Consider the following 20,533-nt stretch of genomic DNA (forward strand, 5'->3'; position numbering starts at 1 on the left):
ACATGTTGTAGCCAGCAAGCTCCTGGATGAGCAGCTCTCTGAAGGCTAGCTGTGAGATGGGGGGATGAGCAGCTCTCTGAAGGCTAGCTGTGAGATGGAGGGCTGAGCAGCTCTCTGAAGGCTAGCTGTGAGATGGAGGGCTGAGCAGCTCTCTGAAGGCTAGCTGTGAGATGGGGGGATGAGCAGCTCTCTGAAGGCTAGCTGTGAGATGGGGGGATGAGCAGCTCTCTGAAGGCTAGCTGTGAGATGGGGGGATGAGCAGCTCTCTGAAGGCTAGCTGTGAGATGGGGGGCTGAGCAGCTCTCTGAAGGCTAGCTGTGAGATGGAGGGCTGAGCAGCTCTCTGAAGGCTAGCTGTGAGATGGGGGGATGAGCAGCTCTCTGAAGGCTAGCTGTGAGATGGGGGGCTGAGCAGCTCTCTGAAGGCTAGCTGTGAGATGGGGGGCTGAGCAGCTCTCTGAAGGCTAGCTGTGAGATGGGGGGCTGAGCAGCTCTCTGAAGGCTAGCTGTGAGATGGGGGGCTGAGCAGCTCTCTGAAGGCTAGCTGTGAGATGGGGGGCTGAGCAGCTCTCTGAAGGCTAGCTGTGAGATGGGGGGCTGAGCAGCTCTCTGAAGGCTAGCTGTGAGATGGGGGGCTGTCCACAGCTCTGAGCCATTTCCTTCTGGAGGATGAAGGCATTCATCACAGCAATGTCAATGAAGTGATAGAACAATGTCCTGTACCATTTCATTGTCTTGTGAAGAACATTATTGTAGCCTATTATCAGAGCGTCTGACTGGTCTACACCTCCCATGCTCTTGTTGTAATCCTTTATAGCAGCAGGAATGGGGACCCTTTTTGTGGCCCATGCACCATTGGCATCCTTCACACGCCTGTTGACGTGATCGCCACTGAAGGATTTGTGGATACTGGAGCACATGACCACCTCTCTGGCATCCATCCACTTAACAAAGAGCAGGTCATGTTTACGAATCCATCGCATGGTCCCCCGATCAGCCCTCTTAGGCATGTCATTCACCTTGGTTTTCGGAAAGCCCTGTCTGTTGGTACGGATGGTGCCACAAGCCCACACATCCTGCTTCCTCAGGTCTGTGAACAGGGTAGGCCTTGTGTAGAAGTTGTCCATAAACAGTTTGTAGCCCTTCCCCAGCAGTTGAAAATCCAACAACTCCATAACGGAATCATAACTGAGTCCCTTACCGGTCGCAAAACTGCTTTCCCCCTCACAAACAAACAAATTCCAAGTGTAGGCACACATAGAATCGGCCAAAACAAAACAAAGAGCTTGTTACACATATGTTGTTTGAGGCCAATTCTAACCTTTGAGGCTACCATCCTCTCATCTATGGACAGGTTCTGGTTGGGCTGAAACTCTGTACTCTGCAGTCATGTCCAGCTGAGGTCCTGGCTGCCTGTTCGGTCTAAATGTTGGTGGAAGTGATTCAACATCATCTTCTAGCACAGTGTGCCAACGGTCCTCTGCCTCGATGGTAGTTGTCGCTGGTTCACTGGCCCTCCTCCGCTTCTGGGCTGGCTTCTTCACACCTCTAGATGGCCGGGCGGGGGAAGGTGTGGAGCCGGAGGCAGCAGGGGTCCGGCTGGATGAACCAGCTTCAGCGTCTGAATTAGTGGGGGATGGACATCTTGACATTGTGGGTTCCCATTGTTCATCCGAGTCCCTGGCACTGTGTAAGAAAAAACCATCAGTAAGAATACTTTTACAGATGAGCCCGGTATCAACACGTCAGTTAAACAGATGTCTATTATATAGAGTAGAGGGAACACAATCACTATGGTGAAGTGCTGTTCCATTCCACTCCGGCCATTGTTGTGGGCCGCCCTCCCCTCACCAGCCCCCAATGGATATTTATATAACAATGGAATGGAGTGAATGGAACAGCAAACTCACCTCACCACAGTGACCGTGTTCCCTCTACTCCACACAGTCACCTCACCACAGTGACCGTGTTCCCTCTACTCCACACAGTCACCTCACCACAGTGACCGTGTTCCCTCTACTCCACACAGTCACCTCACCACAGTGACCGTGTTCCCTCTACTCCACACAGTCACCTCACCACAGTGACCGTGTTCCCTCTACTCCACACAGTCACCTCACCACAGTGACCGTGTTCCCTCTACTCCACACAGTCACCTCACCACAGTGACCGTGTTCCCTCTACTCCACACAGTCACCTCACCACAGTGACCGTGTTCCCTCTACTCCACACAGTCACCTCACCACAGTGACCGTGTTCCCTCTACTCCACACAGTCACCTCACCACAGTGACCGTGTTCCCTCTACTCCACACAGTCACCTCACCACAGTGACCGTGTTCCCTCTACTCCACACAATCACCTCACCACAGTGACCGTGTTCCCGTATGATCTCTGTTTTTGCAAACAAGGTTTCTGTACCAAATATTAAGTTCTGCTTTTCTGATGTATCAAATACTTATGTCATGCAATAAAATGCAAATTAATTACTTAGAAATCATACAATGTGATTTTCTGGATTTTTGTTTTAGATTCCGTCTCTCACAGTTGAAGTGTACCTATGATAAAAAATTACAGACCTCTACATGCTTTGTAAGTAGGAAAACCTGTCAAATTGGCAGTGTATCAAATACTTGTTCTCCCCACTGTATCTACACATTCACCCACAATGTATAGCCAATGTCTTTACACATTTCATTACTGATTATAATGTAAAAATTCTCTAATTGATAATATTTTATATTATTAATTTCAGATCCCGGCATTATCATGAGAAGAACTTACCAGTCCAAAACCATGTCCTCGCCATGTAGAAACATATCTTCCGTCTGGGAGTCAAAGCTGTGTTCGCTCAGTGACTCGTCTTCGTCCTGTAGTAGTTCTGTGTCACTTTCCCCATCTTCAGTGTGAGTCTCCTCGTCTGTTCAGGCTTCCTAACTTGGTAAAACTCTTTCCAATCTGGGAGCAGAGGTGTCGTCTTGCTGGTTTGGACGTCTCTGGTTCCTCCAAGTTCGGTTTTCCTCCTGCCAAAGACAGTGTTTATTTAAAGAGAGAACAGAATGAAATCTCCACATGATAAAACTGCCTTGCTGAGGTTTAATCCAAATCACATCCCTCAATAACCTGAGGCCAGTTTTCAAACATTTAATACTTTAAAACTATCTTGGTGTGATTTTAAAACAAATGTTGTAGAGCTTTCTGGTAATATGTTTACTTACTAATTAATTCTGTATTAGAAGTCAGAATACACACAACTAGACAGTTGTGGGACACAGACGTGGATGGATTCCTATCCATCAGGTGGTTCTAAATATATACAACCTTCATAGTTGTAAGATACATCAGTTCACTTATTTCGTACGCGCAAAAGCTTATTTCAATCATTTTGTGCTTACATTTTTTTGTAGCCCTTTGCCAAGATAATCCATCCACCTTACAGGTGTGGCATGTCCTTGGTATTTAGGCGGTCTCGCCATTGTTCACTTTAATGTAGACCACGTGACCACATGGAGAATTCAATACGTCTAATTAAAAAGTCCCACAAATATATGAACCAATGGCAGATCGCCCCATCAACAATTCCTACAGTAATGAACAACATTTTCAAGTGTTTAACTTAAGTAGAATGTCCCTTTAAAAACACATTAGTTCAACAACTGCATAGTTTGTGCCCGTTTTTAAATCAGTACTCACTGGTGGTAATCGGATGTTCAGTCTCCTCCTCCTCCTTTTTCACTCCCAAAACGTCTTTCTTCTCCTCTTTTACTGAGATAGCCTCCTCTTTCACTCCAAAATGTTCGTCCTCTTTTTTCACTACATTCTCTAATTTCAATGTTATGGCATCTTTCTCCTTTTTCATTCTGAAAGCTTCTTTCTCCGTCTTGCTTAGTGAGTTTATGCTCCGGGAGATTAGCCAAATGCTGTATCAATGTTGCTAATTTCACAAGCAAATTACGTTGAAATTAGCTAGTAGATAGGTAAACAGAAGTATGTTCAAAACACGAAGAGTAATATACAACAAATTGGTCTAAAACGCTTCAATGAATCGGTTTTATGTTTGCTAGCACACCACCACGTTGGTCAAATCAGTAGCCTTTTGTCGCTGTTGAAGAAGCCTCCAGTTCCGTCCACTAGATTATACGTTACGCAAGAAGCATCACCTGAAAAACTCACTTCGCCATCTGCTGACTGGAGTGGGTAACGCAAATTGGAATCTCCATGACTACGTTTATTCTGGCAAACAATGTCATAAGAAGTCATTTAAAAACAACCAGATGTTATGTTTTCTCATACTTCTTACGGCCAATATTTTAATCCGGGGCTGGCCTAGGTGACAGATTGACGAGGGTGTTATATTCCGAGCTAAATGGACCAAGGCTCATCGCTAACAACAAATATTAACACCTCACATAATGATGCCCAAAAACAATGCTAACTTCTCTCACCCAGCGGCATGTGGGCTATTTATGTGAGTATTGGTGTTTCCACATAAAGCAGTGCCCACTAGGACTCTACCTGTGTAGAGAAAGATGCCCCTTTGCCCTTCCAGTCTCTAAAGTGCCCTTTTGGGTGGTGGAATAGTTTGTATTCATTTTTTCTCATCGCTGAACTCACTGCCTGCAAGTCGTCGTTAAATTTTTTCTCAGTGATTTGTATTTTCCTTCAACATTCTGAAGAGGAAACAGCCAGGAAATGCCCCTGTCTGAGTGCATTTGTCTACCACTATATGTAGCTGTTAGCGATGATACTAATGATCCACTATGTGTAGCTGTTAGCGATGATGCTAATGACAACCATCTTCTAGTTGATGGAAAAGCTTTCCCAAAAACGTCAATTAAATGTTAACTACAAAGTAGTCTATGCCTCCCTGGCAGAATAATATCATGACGATTTGCATGAATCCAGTTGTGATTTGTTCAGCAGACTCTGCAATCACATGTGTGCTACAGAGACACTACAAACCAAGCAAGGCTCTTGCTGGTGCCACTTGAATTAAAGGGTATCTACACCCCAAAATACAATTTTCAGATTTTCCTCAGACTTCAAACGTGTTCTCCTGATGTGGTTTAATTATTGTTGTGGACTTAGAACATCCAATGTTGTTGTTAACCATTATATTAACAGTGTGATTTTGTCAAAAAGAAGGAAAAAAACAGCGCAGAAAAAAACAAAACAAATCAGAAACCTGGAAAAACTAAATGGGAGAAAATAGAATTAGGTACAACATTTTTTTTTTAAATAAAGAATTAGGTACAACATTTTTTTTTTTAAATAAAGAATTAGGTAAAAACAAAAAGATTTGATAAGGCCTGAAATAATCTCATTACTTGATTATTTATGGATTGTGTATCCTGAAGTGACTGGATAATCTAGGGATAGTGTAGAGTAACAGCTGTTTCCTGAAGTGACCTTTAACCTCCCTGCTCCTCAATACTTCTTCCACTGGATCAAAGCTTCAGCCAAGTAGGATCCATGATAGTGGCAACACATGGAGTTGGGTTGGATATAGTCATGGTAGGATACATGATAGTGACAACACATGGAGGTGGGTTGGATATAGTCATGGTAGGATACATGATGGTGGCAACACATGGAGTTGGGTTGGATATAGTCATGGTAGGATACATGATAGTGGCAACACATGGAGTAGAGCTTGCTATAGTAATAGTAGGATACATGATAGAGACAACACATGGAGTAGGGTTGATATAGTCATGGTAGGATACATGATAGTGGGCAACACATGGAGTTGGGTTGGATATAGTCATGGTAGGATACATGATAGTGGCAACACATGGAGTTGGGTTGGATATAGTCATGGTAGGATACACTGAGCGGCAAGATGTTCTTTACGATTCGGCCATCAGATTTGCCAACAATGCTCCTTATTGGACACATCACTGCACTCTATACTCCTCTGTAAACTGGTTCTCTCTGTATACCTGTCGCAAGACCCACTGGTTGATGCTTACCTCACTCCCCTTTCTCTCTCCCCTCTATCCGAGATACCTACAGCAGCCCTCATCCTTCACATACAACACCCGTTCTGCCAGTTACATTCTGTCCCCAAAGCAAACACATCCCTGGGTAGCTCCTCTTTTCAGTTTGTTCCCAAAGTAAACACATCCCTGGGTAGCTCCTCTTTTCAGTTTGTTCCCAAAGCAAACATATCCCTGGGTAGCTCCTCTTTTCAGTTTGTTCCCAAAGCAAACACATCCCTGGGTCGCTCCTCTTTTCAGTTTGTTCCCAAAGCAAACATATCCCTGGGTCGCTCCTCTTTTCAGTTTGTTCCCAAAGCAAACACATCCCTGGGTCGCTCCTCTTTTCAGTTTGTTCCCAAAGCAAACATATCCCTGGGTCGCTCCTCTTTTCAGTTTGTTCCCAAAGCAAACATATCCCTGGGTCGCTCCTCTTTTCAGTTTGTTCCCAAAGCAAACACATCCCTGGGTAGCTCCTCTTTTCAGTTTGTTCCCAAAGCAAACATATCCCTGGGTCGCTCCTCTTTTCAGTTTGTTCCCAAAGCAAACATATCCCTGGGTCGCTCCTCTTTTCAGTTTGTTCCCAAAGCAAACACATCCCTGGGTCGCTCCTCTTTTCAGTTTGTTCCCAAAGCAAACATATCCCTGGGTCGCTCCTCTTTTCAGTTTGTTCCCAAAGCAAACATATCCCTGGGTCGCTCCTCTTTTCAGTTTGTTCCCAAAGCAAACATATCCCTGGGTCGCTCCTCTTTTCAGTTTGTTCCCAAAGCAAACATATCCCTGGGTCGCTCCTCTTTTCAGTTTGTTCATATAGGCTATTTAGGTGAGTGGTGGTGTTACCACATGAAGCAGTGCCCACTTTGCAAAAGGCAACATGGACAGATAGGACTCTACCTGTGTAGAGCACATGCCCCTTTACCCTTCCAGTCTCTAAAGTGCCCTTTTGGGTGGTGGAATAATCTGTATTCATTTTTTCTCATCGCTGAACCCACTGCCTGCAAGTCGTCGTTAAATTAGCCTCAGTGATTTGTATTTTCCTTCAACATTCTGAAGAGGAAACAGCCAGGAAATGCCCCTGTCTGAGTGCATTTGTCTACCACTATGTGTAGCTGTTAGCGATGATGCTAATGATCCACTATGTGTAGCTGTTAGCGATGATGCTAATGATCCACTATGTGTAGCTGTTAGCGATGATGCTAATGATCCACTATGTGTAGCTGTTAGCGATGATGCTAATGATCCACTATGTGTAGCTGTTAGCGATGATGCTAATGATCCACTATGTGTAGCTGTTAGCGATGATGCTAATGATCCACTATGTGTAGCTGTTAGCGATGATGCTAATGACAACCATCTTCTAGTTGATGGAAAAGCTTTCCCAAAAACGTTGTCAATTAAACGTCAACTACAAAGTAGTCTATGCCTCCCTGGCAGAATGATATCATGACTATTAGTAGTCTATGCCTCCCTGGCAGAATGATATCATGACTATTAGTAGTCTATGCCTCCCTGGCAGAATAATATCATGATTATTAGTAGTCTTTGACTCCCTGGCAGAATGATATCATGACTATTAGTAGTCTATGACTCCCTGGCAGAATGATATCATGACTATTAGTAGTCTATGCCTCCCTGGCAGAATGATATCATGACTATTAGTAGTCTATGACTCCCTGGCAGAATGATATCATGACTATTAGTAGTCTATGCCTCCCTGGCAGAATGATATCATGACTATTAGTAGTCTATGCCTCCCTGGCAGAATGATATCATGATTATTAGCATCAATCCAGTTGTGATTTCTTCAGCAAACTCTGCAATCACATGTGTGCTACAAAGACACCACCAACCAAGCAAGGCTCTTGTGTGCTACAGAGACACCACTAACCAAGCAAGGCTCTTGTGTGCTACAGAGACACCACTAACCAAGCAAGGCTCTTGTGTGCTACAGAGACACCACTAACCAAGCAAGGCTCTTGTGTGCTACAGAGACACCACTAACCAAGCAAGGCTCTTGTGTGCTACAGAGACACCACTAACCAAGCAAGGCTCTTGTGTGCTACAGAGACACCACTAACCAAGCAAGGCTCTTGTGTGCTACAGAGACACCACTAACCAAGCAAGGCTCTTGTGTGCTACAGAGACACCACTAACCAAGCAAGGCTCTTGTGTGCTACAGAAACACCACTAACCAAGCAAGGCTCTTGTGTGCTACAGAGACACCACTAACCAAGCAAGGCTCTTGTGTGCTACAGAGACACCACTAACCAAGCAAAGCTCTTGCTGGTGCCACTTAAATTAAAGGGTATCTACACCCAAAAATCAAATTTTCAGATTTTCCTCAGACTTCAAAAATGTTCTCCTGATGTGGTTTAAGTTGTTGTGGACTTACATCCAATTGTGTAGTTTCTCTATTAACAGTGTGATTTAGAGAGAGAAGAACAGGGACTCGGAAACGAAGGGGGAAACACTTGTGGAACGTACAATTCCTTCGACCTCATGGCTTGGTTACTGCTCTGACAAGCATTGTCAACTGTGGGACCTTATATAAACAGGTGTGTGCCTTTCCAAGTAATGTCCAATCAATTGAATTTACCCCGGGTGGACCCCAATCAAGTTGTAGAAATATCTGAAGGATGATCAATGGAAACAGGAGGCACCTGAGCTCAGTGTGGAGTCTCATATAGCAAAGGGTCTGAATACTGATGCAAATAAAGTATTTCTGTTTTTTTTTGTTTTTAATACATTTGCTAAAATGTTTAAAAAACCTGTTTTCACTTTGTCATTATGGGGTATTGTGATGTCATTATGGGGTATTGTGATGTCATTATGGGGTATTGTGATGTCATTATGGGGTATTGTGATGTCATTATGGGGTATTGTGATGTCATTATGGGGTATTGTGATGTCATTATGGGGTATTGTGATGTCATTATGGGGTATTGTGTGTTAGATTGCTGAGGAAATTGTTTCATTTAATACATTTTAGAATACGCATGGAAAGTCTGAATACTTTCCGAAAGGCCCTGTCAGTGATTGAGGAAAGAGCATTATTGCTATATTCCAATTAAAATAATTGATCCATAAGAGATCACATGACCAAAGCAAGACGTGACCCATATAGAATTAAAACAATATTATTCATAATGAGAAATATAATCTAAGAAACAAATGTTTGCATAACCAAAGACATGAAAACGGGTGGGAACATTGTATTTAGAGAGAGAGAATAGTTATTGTTGCTAGTTCAGGGATGAAGATAGTGAAGGTTCATGAATGTTAAAGATGTGTGGATGTTGACAGAGGGGGATTAGAACCCCAAAGTAAAAAGGGTACAAAAGAACCTGTTGTATGAGTAAGAACCTGTTGTATGAGTAAGAACCTGTTGTATGAGTAATAACCTGTTGTATGAGAAAGAACCTGTTGTATGAGTAAGAACCTGTTGTATGAGAAAGAACCTGTTGTATGAGATAGAACCTGTTGTATGAGATAGAACCTGTTGTACTCATAAAGAACATTTAGAATGTTTGTGTTGTCACCCCAGGGTCACAATACTACTCATAAAGAACATTTAGAATTTAGAATGTTTGTGTTGCCACCCCAGGGTCACAATACTACTCATAAAGAACATTTAGAATGTTTGTGTTGCCACCCCAGGGTCACAATACTACTAATAAAGAACATTTAGAATGTTTGTGTTGCCACCCCAGGGTCACAATACTACTCATAAAGAACATTTAGAATTTAGAATGTTTGTGTTGCCACCCCAGGGTCACAATACTACTCATAAAGAACATTTAGAATTTAGAATGTTTGTGTTGCCTCGCTAGGATCACGCACAACTCATAAAGAACATTTAGAATTTAGAATGTTTGTGTTGCCTCGCTAGGATCACAATACTACTCATAAAGAACATTTAGAATGTTTGTGTTGCCTCGCTAGGATCACGCACAACTCATAAAGCAATTTTAGAACTTGTATTATTCAAAAGCTAAAAATACTGTCAGATACTGTCATACCATCCTTTAAAAAAAATTTCATACCATGATATTTTGGCTATCCACAAAGTCAAAATGCCCTCCAGGCCTGGTGGTGGCAGCAGTGTACTACAACCACTGTTTATACCGGAGCTTCCCGAGGAGAATTGGGCTGTATTCTGCTTGATTGACCATCCAAAAATGTTATGTGAGTAAAGTCATACATTATAAAACAAACTTGCGACAGATGTGATAGAAACAGGTTTTCAGAAGACAGGTGGGTTTTCCTCCAACTTTTTACCTGGGCTTTGCTCCTTTCATATTTATTTTGATCCTGACAAACTCCCGAGTCCCTGCCTGTGACAAGCATACCCATAACATGATGCTGCCACCACAATACTTGTTGTGTGGTTAATGTGTGGTCTGTCTCCAGGTCATCAGACTGTTAAATAATCACCTCTAGCCGGCCTCCGCCCAGTACCCTGCCCTGAACTTTAGTCACTGTTACTAGCCGTCTACCACCCAGTACTCCACCCTGTATTCTAGTCAAGGCTCATCCTATATAACTACTACTGTTGACACCTTTCCTATTAAAATACTCTCCATGATGTCTAGACACACCATCATATAGATTGTAAACAAACTGTATATATTTATATTCCAGACTCTGACATTAATCGTTCCACTAATTCTATATTTCTTCATCCTTAAAATAACTTGTGGGGATTTGCATGTATTGTTTTGGGTCGTTAGATATTACAGCACTGTTTCTCTACACCCGTGATGACATCAGAGAAATATGTGTATGAGACCAATAACATTTCATTTGATCTGATCTGTGGTCAGAGGTGTGCAGACAACAGATGGTGTTTATGGTGGAGAGGACTGTGGACTCAGTGGAGGACATCCCAGCCACTTGGCAGTGTTGACACGGCTACTTCCTATCTGACTGAAAATAGGACTTCACTGCTACTTCCTATCTGACTGGTAGTAGGACTTCACTGCTACTTCCTATCTGACTGGTAATAGGACTTCACTGCTACTTCCTATCTGACTGGTAATAGGACTTCACTGCTACTTCCTATCTGACTGGTAATAGGACTTCACTGCTACTTCCTATCTGACTGGTAATAGGACTTCACTGCTACTTCCTATCTGACTGGTAATAGGACTTCACTGCTACTTCCTATCTGACTGGTAATAGGACTTCACTGCTACTTCCTATCTGACTGGTAGTAGGACTTCACTGCTACTTCCTATCTGACTGGTAATAGGACTTCACTGCTACTTCCTATCTGACTGGTAATAGGACTTCACTGTCACTATCATGTATCCTACCTTGACAATGCCCAACTCCATGTGTTGCCACTATCATGTATCCTACCATGACTATATCCAACCCAACTCCATGTGTTGCCACTATCATGTATCCTACCATGACTATATCCAACCCTACTCCATGTGTTGTCACTATCATGTATCCTACCATGGCTATATCCAACCCTACTCCATGTGTTGCCACTATCATGTATCCTACCATGACTATATCCAACCCTACTTCATGTGTTGCCACTATCATGTATCCTACCATGACTATATCCAACCCTACTCCATGTGTTGCCACTATCATGTATCCTACCATGACTATATCCAACCCAACTCCATGTGTTGTCACTGTCATGTATCCTACCATGACTATATCCAACCCAACTCCATGTGTTGTCTCTGTCATGTATCCTACCATGACTATATCCAACCCAACTCCATGTGTTGTCACTGTGATGTATCCTACCATGACTATATCCAACCCAACTCCACGTGTTGTCACTGTCATGTATCCTACCATGACTATATCCAACCCACCTCCATGTGTTGCCACTATCATGTATCCTACCATGACTATATCAACCCTACTCCATGTGTTGCCACTATCATGTATCCTACCATGACTATATCCAACCCACCTCCATGTGTTGTCACTATCATGTATCCTACCATGACTATATCCAACCCACCTCCATGTGTTGCCACTATCATGTATCCTACCATGGCTATATCCAACCCTACTCCATGTGTTGCCACTATCATGTATCCTACCATGACTATATCCAACCCTACTTCATGTGTTGCCACTATCATGTATCCTACCATGACTATATCCAACCCTACTCCATGTGTTGCCACTATCATGTATCCTACCATGACTATATCCAACCCAACTCCATGTGTTGTCACTGTCATGTATCCTACCATGACTATATCCAACCCAACTCCATGTGTTGTCTCTGTCATGTATCCTACCATGACTATATCCAACCCAACTCCATGTGTTGTCACTGTGATGTATCCTACCATGACTATATCCAACCCAACTCCACGTGTTGTCACTGTCATGTATCCTACCATGACTATATCCAACCCACCTCCATGTGTTGCCACTATCATGTATCCTACCATGACTATATCAACCCTACTCCATGTGTTGCCACTATCATGTATCCTACCATGACTATATCCAACCCACCTCCATGTGTTGTCACTATCATGTATCCTACCATGACTATATCCAACCCACCTCCATGTGTTGCCACTATCATGTATCCTACTTGGCTGAAGCTTTGATCCAGTGGAAGAAGTATTGAGGAGCAGGGAGGTTAAAGGTCAATTCAGGATACAGCTGTTACTCTACACTATCCCTAGATAATACAGTAATGATAGGAAATGTATAGAATATTTAGGGCCCTATAACATCTCTATCTATATATAACATCTCCATCAAATCCATTTTTATATTTTTAACCTCATGCCGTTAGTTTTTTTCTCAAATTCCATTTTCTCTGTTTTGTTTTTCCATGTTTCTGATTTGTCCATGTTCTGTTTTTCTCTCTCTAAATCACACTGTTAATAGTACTTTTAGTAAGAATTGTACGTTCCACAAGTGTTTCCCCCTTCGTTTCCGAGTCCCTGTTCTTCTCTCTCTAAATCACACTGTTAATAGAGAAACTACACAATTGGATGTAAGTCCACAACAACTTAAACCACATCAGGAGAACATTTTTTGAAGTCTGAGGAAAAAAATCTAAGTAAATGTTACTTTGGGGTGTAGATTCCCTTTAATTAAAGTAGCACCAGTAAGAGCCTTACTTGGTTTGTGGTTGGTTCTCTGTAACACAAATCAAATCAAACTTTATTTGCCACATGCGGCGAATTAAACAAGTGTAGACTTTACCGTGAAATGCTGAATACAACAAGGGTAGACTTTACTGTGAAATGCTGAATACAACAAGGGTAGACTTTACTGTGAAATGCTGAATACAACAAGTGTAGACTTTACCGTGAAATGCTGAATACAACAAGGGTAGACTTTACCGTGAAATGCTTTACTGACAAGCTCTTAACCAGCAGTGCAGTTCAAGAAGAAGAACATATTTGCCAAGTAGACTAAAATAAAAAGTAGCACAATAAGAACAACAATAACGAGGCTACATACAGGGGCACCGGTACCCGGGTCAGTGTGTAGGGGTACAGGCTACATACAGGGGGCACCGGTACCCAGGTCAGTGTTCAGGGGTACAGGCTACATACAGGGGTACCCGGGTCAGTGTGCAGGGGTACAGGCTACATACAGGGGTACCCGAGTCAGTGTGCAGGGGTACAGGCTACTTGAGGTAATCTGTACATGGTGGTGGGGGCGAAGTGACTATGCATAGGTGACTATGATATCATGTAAATTGTCCGGTGGCGATTTTTTATGAAATGATCAGCAGTCTAATGGCTTGGCGGGTAGAAGCTGTTGAGGAGCCTTTTGGTCCTAGACTTGGTGCTCTGGTACCGCTTGCCGTGCGCTACCAGAGAAAACAGTCTATAACTTGGGGGACTGGAGTCTCTGATTATTTTATGGGCCTTCCTCTGACACCGCCTGGTATAGAGGTCCTGGATGGCAGAACAAATCACAACTGGATTGATGCAAATAATCATGATATCATTCTGCCAGGTAGGCCAGGGAGGCATAGACTACTTTGTAGTTAACATTTAATTGACAAGGTTTTTTGGATTAAGCTTTTCAATCAACCAGAAGATAGTTGTCATTAGTATCATCGCTAACAGCTACACATAGTGGTAGACAAACTCACTCAGACAGGGGCATTTCCTGGCTGTTTCCTCTTCAGAAAGTTGAAGGAAAATACAAATCACTGAGGTGAATTTAACGATGACTTGCAGGCAGAGGGTGTAGAATAACTGATGAGAAAAAATGAATACAGATTATTCCACCACCCAAAAGGGCACTTCAGAGACTGGAAGGGCAAAGGGGCATCTTTCTCTACACAGGTAGAGTCCTATCTGTCCATGTTGCCTTTTACAAAGTGGGCACTGCTTCATGTGGAAACACCACCACTCACATAAATAGCCCATATGCCGCTGAGTGAGAGAAGTTAGCATTGTTTTTGGGGCATCATTATGTGAGGTGTTAATATGTGTTGCTGATCAATTTAGCTCCGGGATCTGCCTCCCTTGTCTATCTGTCACCCAATCCTGCCTAATCGGCCGTGGCATGCCGTGGGCTTGGGGCCTAATGGGCCGGGGGCTTGGGGCCTAAAGGGCCGGGGGCTTGGGGCCTAATGGGCCGTGGACTTGGGGCCTAATGGGCCGTGGGCTTGGGGCCTAATGGGCCGTGGGCTTGGGGCCTAATGGGCCGTGGCGTGCAGTGGGCTTGGGCCCTAATTGGCAGGTCAGCCCTGGAGAAAAGTATTGACTGTAAGAGAAAACATAACATCTGGTTGTTTTTTAAATTACTTCTTATGACATTGTTTGCCAGAATTAACATTGTAATGGAGATTTTTCTTCCAATCTGCGTTTCCCACTCCAGTCAGCAGATGACGATGGGAGTATTTCAGGTGATGCTTCTTGCGTGACGTATAATCTAGTGGACGGAACTGGAGGCTTCTTCAACAGACAAAAGGCTACAGATACAACCGACGCGGTGATTTGCTATCGAACATAAAACTGAAATATTGAAGCTTTTTAGACCAATCTAGTGTAATAATAATAATAAGTAATCAAAGTAAAGTAAGTAAGAAAGTAATAGTGTAATAAGTAATCTTGTATATATTACTCTTAGTGTTTAGAACACAACTATGTTTACGTTTCTACTAGTTCATTTAAACGTAATTTGCTTGTTAAATTAGCACATGTTACATTGCTAAAGCACAAGGCTAATCGCCCGGAGCATGAGGTCACTAAACTAGACGTAGAAAGAAACTGGTGAAAGGAGAGGAAGAAGCTTTCAGAATGGAAGAGGAGGCTATCACATTGAAAGAAGAAGAGGATGATATTACAGAGAAAGAGGAAGATGGGAAAGAGGTTGTCAGAGTGGAAAAGGAGGAGGTAGAAGCTTTTAGAATAAAAAATGAGGAAGATGCCGTAACATTGAAAGAAGAGGAAGAACATGTTGGTGTAAAAGAGGAAGAGGAGGCTATCTCAATAAAAGAGGAGGAGGAGACGGAAGTTCCGATTACCACCAGTGAGTACTGTCTTATAAACAGGGCCACAAACGATGTTGTTGTTGAACTAATGGGGTTGGTATAATGTATTGTCCCAACGGGAATCTGTTCCAAAAACTTCGTAAAGTACAAGGTTGCCAACAAACGCGGCATTCAAAGTAGCATGATCAATTCACCGAGCTAACTAACTAGCTGCCGAATAGGCATCAACTCACCACGTAGTTTATTCTTAATGATTGTCCGTAGGCTACCAGAGTGGATTAACGTGGTGAGTGTAAAACGTCTTAAAATAGCCCACTCCCTACCCGGTATCTCATTCTACTGTAATACGACTCTGTATGCGTTGCTTGTTGGCAGCCTTGTTATTTACGAAGTTTTTGGAGCAGATTCCTGTTGGAACGTTCCACAAATTATACCCAGCTGAGCTAATGTGGGTACTGTCTTAAACAGGGACACAAACTATGCCGTTGTTGAGCTAATGTGTGGTTTTAAAGTGGCATTCTACTGAAGTTCTACACTTGAATATGTTGTTCAGTACTGTAGGAATTGTTAAAGGGTCAATCTGCCATTGGTACATACATTTTTTGGGGGACTTTTAAATTCGATTTATTGAATTATCTATGTGGTCTATAATGAAGTGCACTTAATTTGGTATAACAGGCTTTTAAAATTCACTGTTGGAGCTTCATTTCTACTTAAAATATCAAAGGGGTGAAAAAAAGGCATCCATTCGTGGAACGACCTTTTTGCATTTGCATCACAAACAATATATATATAAAAAAACATAATTGAGTTTAATAATTAAACTAATTTAAACTAAATTAAACTAACATAATTTAGGTCCTTTTTAGACATATTAATGGCTCTTATAAGACCCTATGATTGCAATAAAAAATCATAAGTTGACTTTGATGTTCTCAATCACACAGGAGAGAGACATGACTATCGTGGATCCTCTGGGGAGCCTCAACAACATCCTGATGCTGACGAGGAAGAGAAGAGTCTCTCCAGATCAGAACACCAGATGGTACAGCTTGGTCTGGTTTAGCAAACAGCTTGCTCTATCTGAGTCTGGGTCTGGGCTGGGTTTCTGTAAAGCACTTTGTCAACAGTGACATCAGCATCCATAATGATCTGTGTCCCTTCTTTATGGTTACCAGGACAACGCTAGCCCTTCCTCCCTCCTGGAGTCCATGTGTCGTGCCTCTCCCAGTTGCTCCTTACTGCTGGGTATGAAGAGGTTGTCTGTGCTGCTGGTGGACTGCAGGAAAACAACAGGGCTGAGTGGAACTGTGAGAGGAGGAGAAGAGAAGAAAGGATCAGATTTGACACATCAAAGTAAGTGCTGATACAAATACAACTAATACAAATACAATAGATCTGCCCACTCGTATCTGTTCCCAGTAGGTCTGTCCCCGACTAATACAAATACAATAGATCTGCCCACTGGTATCTGTTCCCAGTAGGGCTGTCCCCAACTAATACAAATACAGCTTTGCAGACTCTTGGCATTCTCTCAACCATCTTCACCTGGAATGATTTTCCAACCGTCTTGAAGGAGTCCCACATATGCTGAGCACTTGTTGGCTGCTTTTCCTTCACTCTGCGGTACAACTCATTCCAAACCATCTCAATTGGGTTGAGGTCAGTTGATTGTGGAGGCCAGGTCATCTGATGCAGCACTCCATCACTCTCCTTCTTGGTCAAATAGCCCTTACACAGCCTGTAGGTGTGATGGGTCATTGTCCTGTTGAAAAACAAATGATAGTGACTACTAAGCTCAAACCAGATGTGATGGCGTATTGCTGCAGAATATTGTGGTAACCATGCTGATTAATTTCCCCCAGCACAAGGTGCACCTGTGTAATGACCATACTGCTTAATCAGCTTCTTGATATGCCTGTCAGGTGGATGGAATATCTTGGCAAAGCGATGTAAACAAATTTGTGCACAAAATCGGAGAGAAATAAGCTTTCATGCGTATCGAAAAAGTCACATTCTGTATCGTACAGCTATGAAGGTTATATATACAATCACCTGCATGAAAGGAATCCAGCGATGTCTGTGTCTTGAGTGTGGTAGAACTGTCTAGTTCTTTGTGTTCTAAAACAGAATGAGTAAAATAAGTAATGTAAACATATTATCATTAATTACCAGGAAGCTGTACCACATTTTGTTTTCAATTTTGAAATGTTTGAGAACTTAAACCTCATAGCAAGGTGTTTTTTATAATGTGAAGGTTTCACTCAGGTCTCTCTTTAAATAAACACTCTTTAGCAGGAGGAAAAACAAACTCGGAGGAACCAGAGCCAGAGACGTCCAAACCAGCAAGACGACACCTCTGCTCCCAGATTGGAAAGAGTTTCATCAAGTTAGGAAACCTGAAAGTTCATGAGCGAATGTACACAGGGGAGCAGCCATACCATTGCGCCCACTGTGGAAAGAGTTTTAAACGGTTAGACACCCTGAAATCTCATGAGCGAACACATACAGGGGAGAAGCCTTTCCATTGCTCCCAGTGTGGAAAGAGTTTTAGCCAGGTAGGAAACCTGAAAACTCATGAGAGAATACACACAGGGGAGAAGCCTTTCCATTGCTTCCAGTGTGGAAAGAGTTTTAGCCACTTAAGAAATCTGAAATCTCATGAGCGAACACACACAGGGGAGAAGCCTTTCCATTGCACCCATTGTGGAAAGAGTTTTAGCCAGTTAGTTAACATGAAAAGACATCAGCGGATACACACGGGAGCAAAGCCACACCATTGCTCCCAGTGTGGAAAGAGGTTTAGCCAGCCAGAAAAGCTGAAAGCTCATGAGCGAATACACACAGGGGAGAAGCCTTTCCATTGCTCCCAGTGTGGAAAGAGTTTTATGCGGTTAGACACCCTCAAAACTCATGAGCGAATACACACGGGGGAGAAGCCATACCATTGTGCCCAGTGTGGTGAGAGTTTTAGCCAGTCAGGAATCCTGAAAGCTCATGAGCGAACACACACAGGTGAGAAGCCTTTCCATTGCTCCCAGTGTGGAAAGAGTTTTAGCCAGTCAGGAATCCTGAAAGCTCATGAGCGAACACATACAGGGGAGAAGCCTTTCCATTGCTCCCAGTGTGGAAAGAGTTTTAGCCACTTAAGAAATCTGAAAGCTCATGAGCGAACACATACAGGGGAGAAGCCTTTCCATTGCTCCCAGTGTGCAAAGCGTTTTACCCATTTAGGAAATCTGAAAGAACATGTGAGACTGCACACAGGGGAGAAACCTTACAAGTGCTCAGACTGTGGGAAAACATATTGCTCATCACAGTCACTTAAACGTCATGTGAGAATCCACACAGGAGAAAATAATTACTTATCCTAGTGTGTAAATTGATATTTCACATCACATTGACTTAAAATTCATCAGAGAACATACACAGTGCTCCCATTGTCTTATATTGTTGACTGAGAATGGGTTTACATGTTTATACCATATGAAATTAAATTAATAATTGTACCAAGTATACTCAAACATATATTTGTATGTTTTTATTAGAAAACATTAATTGAATATTGAGTTGTCAGTTTCAATATAGGATAGATCAGATTCCATGTGTTTAAATTGCCCTTTTTTAAACTCTGTGTGTGTTTATCTGGGTGTGTCATTCCTCCAGCACCACAGATTAATTAACAAGTGATATCTGGATGTGATGCATTTGTTCCATTGTTGACATCTGCATTGTAGCCCACTGATGATTTAATTAAATGAAAATGTTAGTTGTATGTGTGTCCACATAACTGAGTATGTGACTAACCTTGTGAAACTGTCCTATTATAATCTCCTGTTCTTGGGAGTATCATTCTGTGTTGCAAACCAATTTACACCTGTGTCCTTGTATGAATAAAGTCCCGCCCAGGAACAGGAAACTATAAAGATATGTGCTCATCACCCAATGCTTCAGGAATTCAGACTGTCTACACTGCGCTGTGTAACTCTGTTATTCTCTCTGAGCTCAGAAATAAAGAATCTTGGTTTGACTTGGACTCCAGCAGATTCTTATTTTATAATATCCACCACAACTCTCCCACGGATTGCTGTTCCATTATTGTCAAAATGAAGAGTTCCTCTTTCCACTTTCCTGGGGGCATTTACAAGCCTCCCCACTGGTTAATTAAACATTATTTCCACATTTCAACAAAACAAATCCATGTGATGATGTTTGATCAATGTCGACAACTGATTGGATTTGTAAAAAGCATCAACATCAGGTATTTTTATTTATTTTTCACCCAACTGGGAACCTAAATCTAACGACAGCTGACATTTTGTGTTTCACCCAACTGGGAACCTAAATCTAATGACAGGTGACATTTTGTGTTTCACCCAACTGGGAACCTAAATCTAACGACAGGTGACATTTTGTGTTTCACCCAACTGGGAACCTAAATCTAACGACAGCTGACATTTTGTGTTTCACCCAACTGGGAACCTGAATCTAACGACAGCTGACATTTTGTGTTTCACCCAACTGGGAACCTAAATCTAACGACAGCTGACATTTTGTGTTTCACCCAACTGGGAACCTAAATCTAACGACAGCTGACATTTTGTGTTTCACCCAACTGGGAATCTAAATCTAACGACAAGTGACATTTTGTGTTTCACCCAACTGGGAACCTAAATCTAACGACAGGTGACATTTTGTGTTTCATCCAACTGGGAACCTAAATCTAACGACAGGTGACATTTTGTGTTTCACCCAACTGGGAACCTAAATCTAACGACAGCTGACATTTTGTGTTTCACCCAACTGGGAACCTAAATCTAACGACAGCTGACATTTTGTGTTTCACCCAACTGGGTACCTAAATCTAACGACAGCTGACATTTTGTGTTTCACCCAACTGGGAACCTAAATCCAACGACAGGTGACATTTTGTGTTTCACCCAACTGGGAATCTAAATCTAACGACAGCTGACATTTTGTGTTTCACCCAACCGGGAACCTAAATCTAATGACAGGTGACATTTTGTGTTTCACCCAACTGGGAACCTGAATCTAACGACAGCTGAAATTTTGTGTTTCATCCAACTGGGAACCTAA

The 20,533-nt window shown here is 42.5% G+C and overlaps 2 protein-coding genes across 2 annotated transcripts; one reads left to right on the forward strand and one right to left on the reverse strand.

The window, feature by feature from the left end:
• Positions 1 to 568: 568 nt before the first annotated feature.
• On the reverse strand, positions 569 to 4,081 carry LOC116363896 (piggyBac transposable element-derived protein 4-like). Its single transcript, XM_031817245.1, has 3 exons — positions 3,692 to 4,081; positions 2,783 to 3,021; positions 569 to 1,685 (listed from the first exon to the last, which is right to left on the reverse strand). The coding sequence occupies exon 3, from the start codon at positions 1,256 to 1,258 to the stop codon at positions 578 to 580; it is 681 nt and encodes a 226-aa protein (XP_031673105.1). The 5' UTR covers positions 1,259 to 1,685; positions 2,783 to 3,021; positions 3,692 to 4,081; the 3' UTR covers positions 569 to 577.
• A 10,285-nt stretch (positions 4,082 to 14,366) lies between these two features.
• LOC116363897 (zinc finger protein OZF-like) lies at positions 14,367 to 19,472 on the forward strand. The gene is made up of 4 exons (XM_031817246.1): positions 14,367 to 14,376; positions 16,384 to 16,481; positions 16,615 to 16,792; positions 17,735 to 19,472. The coding sequence occupies exons 1-4, from the start codon at positions 14,367 to 14,369 to the stop codon at positions 18,808 to 18,810; spliced, it is 1,362 nt and encodes a 453-aa protein (XP_031673106.1). The 3' UTR covers positions 18,811 to 19,472.
• The last annotated feature ends 1,061 nt before the right edge of the window (positions 19,473 to 20,533 follow it).

This window comes from Oncorhynchus kisutch, unplaced genomic scaffold (genome assembly GCF_002021735.2).
Source record: "Oncorhynchus kisutch isolate 150728-3 unplaced genomic scaffold, Okis_V2 scaffold964, whole genome shotgun sequence".
Lineage (NCBI taxonomy): Eukaryota > Metazoa > Chordata > Actinopteri > Salmoniformes > Salmonidae > Oncorhynchus > Oncorhynchus kisutch.